This window comes from Astatotilapia calliptera, chromosome 12 (assembly GCF_900246225.1).
Source record: "Astatotilapia calliptera chromosome 12, fAstCal1.2, whole genome shotgun sequence".
Classification (NCBI taxonomy): domain Eukaryota; kingdom Metazoa; phylum Chordata; class Actinopteri; order Cichliformes; family Cichlidae; genus Astatotilapia; species Astatotilapia calliptera.
In genome coordinates, this window is record NC_039313.1 from 19007787 (window position 1) to 19019036 (window position 11250).

The following is an 11250-nucleotide window of genomic DNA, read 5'->3' on the forward strand; positions in this document are numbered from 1 at the left end:
GCAGAATCCTAACATGCATGTTTTTGAACTGAGGAAGGAAGCTGGAGTAGCCAGGGAATCCACATAAACACAAGGAAACTTACAAATTCCACACAGAAAGGTAGGCTCAGATGCAGAACCTGTGGTTGTACTTTCTCCTTCGAGCTAGGAACAAAACATAACTGATGAGGCTTAAATTTAATAAGCTTCTGTTAGTAATGAGGGCGCAGATCCCATCATGTCTCCTGCCATCTCCACTCTCATCTCACTAGTTAACAATCTGTTTGCACGCAGGCATACTAGTAAGTTATTAGCATTGATTGCTCAGAGTGATTCTGGCTAAGCTTCACACGCTCAAATGGGCAGGACCGCTCACGACTGTGTTGTCTTTGAACATTTGGAGCTAACAGCACATGTTCTTCCCATCGTACGCTTAGTTATTAGACTGCCTAATAGCATGCACAAGTCTGTGCCCACTCGTTAAATGTCAACACATAACAGGAATTTTGAAGGCGCATCCCAGCTTTTCCACTTAGAAACCCACTAACAACTTTCAAAACACCATTATTGCACGCTGGGCAGCTTCCATCCGCCAATGTGCTGTGAGCCACACACTCAGGTTCTCTGTGGTGCCAGTTTTGAATGTTTATTAGTGTAGACCATGTGTGGTTATTGACAAAGTCAGAAACCCTCTTATTTTACGATTTGAACCAAACATTGAAGTTGCACTTTTACACCATGGATACCGTACAAGCTTTTAAAAGTACTAAGAGAAGCCTGTGTCTGTTCACAGGGGGCCTCTGACTTCCTTTTTTTATGCACCTTTTGCCTTATAATTTGTCCATCTATATGATTAAAAACATCTAAAAATGTATTTATAGCATTGACATCAGTGAAGTGACCCCTAAAATGTAAGTTTAAGACATCTGATTGACAAGTGTGACCACTGGGAAAAGTGTGATTATTTCACTCTGAGCACAAAAATCACACTTAAGATCACACCTTTCACTGTGGACTCTCTGACAGCACTGAGCAGTGCACGCAAGCACGTGGTAACACACTATGCTTCTTACCATACACTCGACTGGCTGACACAGGCACACATGATGACACTTTGCTGCAGCCTGTCAAAAACAAGATCAGGTTTATGAAACTGTCTGGCCTACGCTGGATTGAGCCTAATGAGTCTAATTAGTGCAAGGATTCATTGGAGACTGGCAAGTTTTTTGGAAACTGTTCCAACTGTTTCAATGACTCAAAACAAAATCATTCTTTTTTTTTTTCCTTTTTTTTTCCTGTCCCATTTGGATCTTTTGCCATCAGAATTATTGTCTAAAGGCGAAGAAAGATGCCCAACGGATTTACTTTACCAAATGGACCATCCCAGCCTTGCCGTAATGGTCTATTTGATTCACCTTTTATTGTTTATTTTATTTCATTTTCACTTGGTAAATACGGGACAGACTTGACTGGGGAAAAGAAAGGGGAGAAAGAAAGAGGGGAAAAAACAGCGGGGAAGAGAGACGGGGATAAAGGGCAAAAAACAAAAACCAACAAAATAAGCAGACAAAAAATCAATCACTTGGATCACCTGTTGAGAAAGAAAAAAGAGAAAACAAGCAGAAGAAAAAAAAGAGCAACATAATAAACAACATCATGATGATCTATGGGAATATAACAGTAAATACTAAGTATTAAACATTATTGTGCAGCACGTAAGATCGACAGCGCACAGTGTGCTTTGAGGTAGGAGCCAAAAAGGGTGTAGTTTTTGTGTATGAGCACCCGTGTGTACACATGAGCTTGTATTACAGTTTTTCTCCATTGGTTTGGCTCATTTCTTGAAACAGAAATTACATTCTCAAAATAACATGGACAAACCTCCAAACCTCTTGGCAAATGTTCACAACAGAATGGCATTTCTCATTCATTTTATCAAGTGGCAAATGCCTTAGTACATGTCTCAATTGTCTCAGTGCATCTTTGCAAATGATTAAGTACAAGTAGCCTACAGTTATACAGTTAGCCCACATTTAGCACAATTTCCAAATGAATAGATCTTGTAGATCTAAACTGATTAGTTGATTCTCAGTCTAATGATCATTCCCTCCAAAACATGTCAGCATGATTTCATTGTATAAGTACTCGCATGCACAACTGTCTGTTCAATTGTCAAAATTGGTCAAGAACATAATACCATGAATATCATATATGAATTTCTTTGAATATTTGATAAATTGATGACAGTCATTGACAGTCAGGTGAAACTAGACTAACGAAGGGGGAGCGTCACACACAGGTGTGTTCCATGATTGTGTGCTGCCAAACACAGATATATAGAGCTTGACCAGAGCCAGTCCGATCTTTGAACATGGATAGACAAGGCCAAGCAAACGGACAAGGGGAAGTTCTTCCTCAAGGAAGAGGAGGAAGAAGAAGAAGAAGAGGAGGAGGAGGACTGAGAATGCGTGGTGGAGGAATAGGGGGAAGAGGCCGCAAATAATGCCATCACATTGAGACAGATCTGTGATGCCATCCTTCAGGACAATCATATATTCCAGAATATAAACACAATAAGCATCTCCACAATAAACCGGGTTTTGAAGAAGCATCAGATGACAATGAAACAAATCTACAGGGTACCATTTGAGAGGAACTCTGACAGAGTGAAGGAGCTGCGCTACCAGTATGTAAATGTAAGTCAGTTACTGGTTGTCTCTCATTATAACCTTACCTGTAATCACAGTAAGCAGTAGTTCACTTATTTGGTTTCAATACCTCCTTTACCTGATTTCAGAATCAGTATTTGCTTCATCTGACTTTAAGAATTTCAACAGAAAACTGCAGTTTACTGTATGATACAATTCTCATTATAATCCTTATTTTGTTGTCTCCCAATCAAATCTATCTAATACTGTAGGTTTTACTGTAACATCTCAGTAAGTCATCAGTATTTCCCACTCCCCTTTCTATCAAATACCCCTGCAGTACTTCCTCATAGGCCTATCACTAGTTTAGAACCACTGGAGTAGTGGCCTGTAGTATATTGAACCTGTGGGGGAGAACATGTAATTGTCTAACTGTAGTATATGACTCTTCTGTATGACTGATTTTATATTGTTTACTCTATTTTAGAGAATAATGGCATTGGAAGGACATGGGACCCCTCACATCCTGGTGTTCGTGGATGAAGCTGGCTTCAACCTGGCCAAGGGCCGAAGACGTGGCCATAATATTATTGGCCACCGGGCCACAGTGGATGTCCCAGGTCAGCGAGGGGGCAATATAACTATGTGTGCTGCCATTTCTGAGAATGGTGTGGCCACTCACATCCCCAGTCTTGGCCCATACAACACACACAAGCTCCTCATCTTCTTGGATCGCCTTTATACCGATTTTATCCGTGAAAATGAGAGAGGTCTCATAGGGCCTCACCTACCCATTTATGTAATTGTGTGGGACAATGTCAATTTCCACCATAGCCCACTCATTAGGGGCTGGTTTGCAACGCATCCAAGGATGGTCATGGGGTTCCTACCACCTTACTCTCCTTTCCTCAATCTGATAGAGGAGTCTTTCTCTGCTTGGAGTTGGAGAGTGTATGAGCATCATGCTCAGGATCAGCCGTCCCTGCTCCATGCTATGGACGCAGCGTGTGACGACATTACAGGAGATCAATGCAGGGGATGGTTGCGGCATGCACGCCGTTTCTTCCCTCGTTGCATCGCAAGAGAAAGTATCCGCTGTGATGTGGACGAGAATCTGTGGCCAGACGAACAAAAGCGTGTAAATAATCAGGAGGGTGAAGACAGTGGACAAGAGCGGGAGAATGAGTACAGCGACCACTGAATAAGTCCTTGTTTTTTGATTTTGTGTTCATACAATTTACTACTGTAATGTACATTTTCTTTTTACATATGTATGAAACTTTCTTTGCGTGTGAATAAAAAATGGTTATAATTTCCTTGGTAGTGTGAGTGCAATCTGTGATGTCAAACCTTGGAGGCTACTCTTTTCTGTTGTATATTGCACTATAAATGCATGCATAATAATCAAAACTAGAAACAGCCTTAACTGAACCAAGGATTCTATACATAGTATGCACTGTAATCCATTCCTGTTCATAGATAGATAGATAGATAGATAGATAGATAGATAGATAGATAGATAGATAGATAGATAGATAGATAGATAGATAGATAGATAGATAGATAGATAGATAGATAGATAGATAGATAGATAGATAGATAGATTAGATAGATAGATAGATAGATAGATTGATTGATTTACTGATTGATTTGCAACTTTGCAAGGTTAAGGTTGCCTGATCTAAATACTTAAATGCTGTAATATGATCAATAGTAAAGGCACTAATGGGTGCCCAAGTACTTTCCTGTCTTCATTTTGAGCACATTAACCATCCTTTTTTTGTAGAAACCGTTGCTCGGTAACTGTACTTGTATAGCAATTTCTTTGACATTTTGTTTACTAAGCGAATGGAATTCATGCACACTCACCAGCCACTTCATTAGGTACACCTTGTTGGTACTGGGTTGGACCCACTTTTGTTTTTAGAACCGCTTAAATTCTCTGTGATTGAACAGATTGAACAATTTGCTGGAGACATTCATTAAAGATTCTGGTCCATATTGACATGATATCATTACACAGATCCTCCAGATGTGAATCTCCTATTCCACCACAGCTCAAAGGTGCACTATTGGATGAAATTCTGTTGACTGTGGAACTCATGTTCCAAAAAACATGCTTAAATGTTCTTATCATTATGAGATGATGTGTTATCCTGCTCGAAGCAGCCATCAGAAGATGGGTACACTGTGGTCACAAAGGGATGAAGAATGTCAGCAACAATATTCAGGTAGACTGTGGGGTTTAAGCTGATACTAAGGAGCATCTGTGTGTGACAAAAAGATACGCCCTAATCATACACTATTACACCACCAACACCAGCAGCCTGAACAGTTGATACAAGGCTGATGGCTCTATGATATCATGCTGTTTAGACCAAAGTTTGATCCTACAAGAAATTGAGACTCATCAGATCAGGCAACACTTTTATTGTCTAATTTTAATGAGTTTGTGTGAATTGCATCCTCAGTTTCCTGTTCTTCGCTGACAGGACTTGCACCTAGTGTTTTTCTGTTGATGTAGCCCATCTGCTGCAACATTCGACCTGTTCTCCATTCAAAGATGCTCTTCTGCATACTTTGGTTGTTACGACTGGTTATTTAAGTTACTGTCGTCTTCCTATCAGCCCAGAGCAGTCTGACCATTCTATGCTGACCTCTAACATCAACAAAACATTATCAGAGAACTGCCCCTCACTGGAATTTTTTTGTTTTCCAGACCATTCCCCGTAAACCTGTTGTGTGGGGAAAATCCCAGCACATTTCTGAAATACTCAGACCAGTGCGCATAGCACCAACAATCATGCCACGTTCAAAGTCTATTAAATCGCCTTTCTTCCCCATTCTGATGCTCAGTTCGAACTTCAGCAGGTCATCTTGACTATGTTTACAGTTGTAAATGCAGCGAGTTGCTGCCATGTGTTTGGCTGTTGAGATATTTGTGTTGTATAACTAAAGATACACCTTCATTGAGGATTGATCTGGAGAAATAACAATGAATTTTGGCACTGGAAACCATGGCTTCTTTGATAGTCATGACTGAAAGGTCCAAATCAGCTTTTTCATGGTCATTTGATGAGAGATATTTCTCTTTCTTGAACATTCTGACTGAGATCATGTGTATAATATATTCAAAGACTTGTCATCACCTTAAAGCAAGACCCATTCAGGACTGAATAAATGGTCATTTTACAGTGCACGAACATACTGGGGGCATAGTGCCACATGATGAATGAGGGAGGCGGCATTAACACTTAATGGAAATGCTGTGTGTGCTGTTATTTTTGCATAATAATTGCCAGGTGTGGTGAAGATAGGGATGTGGACAGTGACAGCAGCAGAACCAGAGAAACACATCTGGTTCAATCAGTTGAGAAATATGGAGGAGAAAGCAAAGAAATACATGACACAAAGGCAGTGAAGGGGAAAAACAACAACACAGATAGCTGCAGGCTGAGATGCTGCTCTATTCATTTTTAATGAATGGCTGGCTTTCTGCACACACTAACACAAAGTACTTTATTAGTACTAATGGAAAGATCTTATTTTAATAAAAGCATGTTGTGTTAGGTGATGTGTGAAGTGTGAGGCTGTGGAGTTTGAGGTATCACACCCACGTAAACACCAGCAGACCTTTTAACAGCTCAGGAGGATGAGGAGAAGAAAACGAACAGGTCAGAGTCTGTTAGGCATAAAAGACACGAAGAAGTTAGAGAGTAGTGATATCACTGTCCATTTCTATTGCCCTTATAATTTGTACAATTTTCTTTTAATTTGCAGATAAACAGTACAATGCTGTTGTTTCACTACATCAAGTTTTAATCTATTGAAATTCAAAATGTTTTTTAGATTGATGCACCGCTCTGGTTTGGTGTTTATATTGGGGTTATTTTTAAACCAGTAGGTTTAGGGGTCATCTTTAAACAAAGCTTTCCCAACATCAACACTTTTCTCCTCAAAGTTAGGATTCAGTGATGGACTGACTCAGGGTTTTTCCAGCTCAGAATAGGCCTGTAGAAGTTGACTAAGCAGTAAGCATTAAAAAGTCATAAAATAAAGGCAACTATTGTGTGTGTGTGTGTGTGTGTTAAATAAATCTCTGTGTTTCACTGTTATTTTGGAGATTTCTGTTCAATTGTGCACAATGCTTATGTAAGTGAGCCCCCCAGTGTGCCACGGCTGAAGCCGAACCGGGCAAAAGACTCAATATGCAGATGACACACAGGGGCACTGGTGAGCGTGATTAACGCAAAACCTTTATTCACAAGAACAAAGAAAATAGCAACTTAGACTGTGAACTGTGAACTACGTAGGATAATCTGTGGCTCTAACAGACAGTAGAAACTTGAATGGCTATAAATAACGTGAAGTAGTAGATTAAGATTAAGGATCAAGGGATGAACTGGTGTCTGGGCGTTCTTCTTTATGATTTGCTGTTAGAGAGCAGAATTAATTGTTTCAACAATTACAGCAAGTCTTCCAGGCCCTAAACTACCAAAGCTGCCCCAGACCATCACACTACCACCACCATGCTTGACTGTTGGTGTGATGTTTATCTGTGAAATGCTACGTTAGTCTTATGCCAGATGTAACGGGGGAAAAGGGTCAAGCTTTTCCACAGAATATTTTCTTGTCTTGGGGAACATCAAGATGTTTTGGGGCAAATATGAGACAAGCTGTTGTGTTCTTTTTGGTCAGCAATGGTTTTCTCCCTGGAACTCTCCCATGGCTGCCATTTTTGCCCGCTCTCTTTTTATTTTAGAATCATGAACTGTGACCTTAACTGAGGCAAGTGAGGCCAGAAGTTATTTAGATGTTGTTCTGGCCTCTTTTGTGACCTCCTGGATGAGTCATGAGTTTTCTCCATTTGTGGATAATGGCTCTCACCGTGATTCACTGGAGTTCTAAAGTATTTCAAATGGCTTTGTAACCATTTCCAGACCAATGGACGTCAATTACTTTGTTTCTCATCTGTTTTTCTAGATCGTGGCATATGGGGCCACATAGGTTTAGATAGCTTCATCATTTCAAAATTGCACTTACTCAGGTTATATTTGTCTCACAGGTGATCATGTGTCTTTCCTCCAGTGGCAAGCAACCTCCCACTCCTAAATCACATGGAACAATTTCGGTGTAAATGCACCTGAAGCAGACTATTTGCTGCAGTGTCATGGACATACACGTTTTAATTCTGCATGCATATGTAAAGTGCTTAACAAATTTATTAGACTGCCACCCAGTGTTAGGGCTTACGCCACAGCTGCCCTGAATTAATAGTACTGGTAATTACCCAAATCAAGGCTAATGGCTAATGGTTAACCCACCAGTATGCACAAGCTCTTCAATTAAAGTAATATTTTTAATTATAAAAAATATATATTGTTTTTATCCACGAATTTTCAAATTTACTGTCTTGCAAAAAACAATTAAGAAAAAAGAAAATCGAATTTTATTTTTTTTTTAAAGATGTCCACTTACACTTAATATCACCACAGTCACATGAAGAGCTGAACAGAAAAAAAAATAGTTCACGTGGATGAATGTTATGCTTGATTAATTTCTGACTTCTTAAAGTCCAGTGTGGGTTGAAAAATGTAAATGCAGTTTTTTTTTAACTGCCAAACAAATAATAACATAAGTCTGTTTTAAACAAGTTTTTGAGGAATGTTTAAAATATTTGTGTTTTTCTAGTTTTTATGATCTATATTTTATGGTCTAATGCATTTGTTAAGCACTGTATGTACAAATAAAGATTTGTAACTCTTTAGTGTAAGTCACTACTGCTATGTATGACACAACGTTTAAAAGTAGATTACTGTCATAAAAAAGAAATCTGTTATGTCCGATGTTGAGCTTTAGAATGTGGAAGAAAGATGATTTAAGTGACTGAAAGTGGCGTGTTAACTGGTGCCAAACAGAAAATATTAAGTGAACAGCATTTCTCTCAGTGAAAATGCCTTGTTGATGTCACATGCCAGAGGTCAGAGGAGAGTAGCCAAGCTATTCTGAGCTGATAGGAAGGCAATAGTAACTCAAATAACTACTGGTTACAACCAGCAGGTAAAAGCTGGGGTAATAATTACACTATTCCTGCATTTCTTCACTGGCTTGCAGAGAAATTCCAAATACATTTTTAAAACCTTTTATTAACATATAAGGCTCTACATACACATGAACCAGCTTATATAGCAGATCTTCTGAGACCTTATCACTGCAGCTGGCCTCTCCGATCATCTAAACCAGGCACTCCATAAAGTCCTTTGTTCTGATTTTAAAACCAGAGGTAATCATACTTTTGAGGTTGTTTTGTGCCCAAACTGTGGAATATTCAGTGAGGGAGTTCTCTGCAAGAAAATGCCTTGTTGACAACAAAGGTCATCAGAGAATGCCCAGACTGCTTCGAGTTAAGGCACAACATATCAAACCTTGGAGCAGATGGGCTACAGCAGAGGAAGAGCACAGTAAGTGCCTCTCCTATTAGCCAAGAACAGGAAATTGTGGCTATACAATTCACATGGGTTCACCAAAAATTTGACAATAGAAGACTGGAAAAAGTTGCCTGGTCAGACAAGTTTCTTTTCTGCTGTAACATTCAGACAGTAGGGTCACTCGCTATAGCTGGAGCACAGACATCGTCTACAAACCGTTAATGTAATTAAGCCACGCAGAAAGCTATATTATTTATCAAAAGGCACCATCACCAGAAACATGGTGGAGAGGTCCAGTTGAGTGGATTGAATTAGTGGAGATAAAGCCTAGAAGATAGCTGCTGGCTAGGGCCACCTAATGTTTAATTTATACTGTTTCTGTTTGCACAGGCATTTAACTTTGGAAAGGGGTTTTCAGCCATTGCAGATAGGCTCCCATGCAATCCTCAAAAATCACTACTGCATGATGCTTGAATGGTGGCTGGTTGACAAGTAGACCAGTGTTCACCAAGAATGGGAGAACTACAAAAGACATCAAAGATGAAAAAATAAAAAAATTCAGCATGAAAAGCATCAATGGTGACTGCGATGGAAACTTTCACTGTTTTTAACACTCAGCTTCACTTCAGCTCTTTGTATGTTATGACTTGGCTCTTCACCATGGCTGGCTGAAGGACCAGCGACAGCCCCACACACCCGTTGTTTTTGGCACTGCCCCACATCTGAATACAGACACTGCAGAGAGACTGTCCATGTGCTACCGCCACTGGACCATAATTCCTCCAGGAGTCGATACCTGTGCAGTAGTCGTATCCTCAGTTGTGAATAACTTTAAGTACTAACAAGATTTAAACAGGTGAGTTATAAATAACTAACTAAATAACTAAAATCCATAGGCTACAAACTTGTAGCCTTGAAGTCTGTGGGCACGGACTTGCTTCCTGGAGTCACCCTAGAAAAGGCCATCCAAGGAAGTGCAGTTTTCCCCAGTTTAGCTCTTGTTTTGCAGATCTTGAGGTTAAAGCTCTTTTAAAAATGTGATGTCAGACATTAAGTTTAATTCTGCGATTGTTCTCGAGTGTCTGACTTAGATTAGTGCAAAACTTAAAAAAAAAAAAAAAAAAAGAATCATCTGTCTCATAACCAGTGAAAAATGTTACTTTTTCTGTGGCCCACACATGCACACACACACACTTAAGTGGACGGGTAACAAACATTTATACATCCATAATTGAAGGTCAACAGTGCGTTACAAATAGATATTGAGAGGGAGTTTGTGTTTATGCTAATGCCTTGTCAGACAGAGAGGCCGGCGACTCTCTGACACCATCTATTAATAATGAGACAAGACTGCAGAAATGCACTGCGTATGAACCAAACAATGCTGCTCCTGCGAGCTGCCAGCAGGCTTGAGTGAGTGCTTTGGAATCGGCCTCAGTGTGCATGCATTCTTCTTCGGAGGAAGTGATGTGTGTGAGTGGATTTATTTGTTTATTGATGTTTGTGTTTTGTGTTTGTCTCACAGCAGTGGTCTTGTCTGGCCTGTTTGCAAACATGTTTGTACACGAGCAGCAACAAGCCTGCAGGAATGAGTGGGTAATAGAAATGCAGCGAGAGGGGGAAGCCTGCCAAGCGATGCTGAGGCAAATGGTACCTGTAGACTAGAGCAAAGTTTAAGAGTGCTCCTGATGATCTCTCAGTACAATGGTATGTGGCTTTTTTTTACTTGTTTTGAAGAGTTGAACCACAACCTCCCTGTAGCTTATGTATTATTTGATCTAATTAATATGATCAAATAAGAAGCAATCAGCCAGAAATTTCTGTCACATGGTGCTAAGTCGTTTCTGATTTTACAAGTTTATTGAACCTGCCAGATTTGGGGGGAGAAAATCGCATTATTTCCACGTTGTTGTTTGAGCTTAATGATTTTAAGCTCTACAATCATTAAAAAATAAATAAAGAGAAGAGGAATCACTGTTTCCGCTCCAGAATCAAACCAAATTGAACAACTGACACAGCGTGAACCTTCGCTGTGAACAAACACAATATTTCCTTATTAAGAACTGGGAAGATGTGAGGCCACAGCTAGTCTGCACTAGTGTGCAAACAGAGTGGCAACATAAAGTGAAGTCCTGCTGAAAGTGATATCATTGTGCTTCCTATCCTGTCTGGATGAAGAGCTTGGAGTGAGGTCA

General features: G+C 39.9%; 1 protein-coding gene across 1 annotated transcript; it reads left to right on the forward strand.

Annotated features, from left to right (window-relative positions):
* The first annotated feature begins 1787 nt into the window (after positions 1–1787).
* Positions 1788–3987, forward strand: LOC113033950 (uncharacterized). The gene is made up of 2 exons (XM_026188170.1): positions 1788–2675; positions 3115–3987. Exons 1-2 carry the CDS (start codon positions 2595–2597, stop codon positions 3826–3828), a joined length of 795 nt encoding a protein of 264 aa, XP_026043955.1. The 5' UTR covers positions 1788–2594; the 3' UTR covers positions 3829–3987.
* Positions 3988–11250: the final 7263 nt, after the last annotated feature.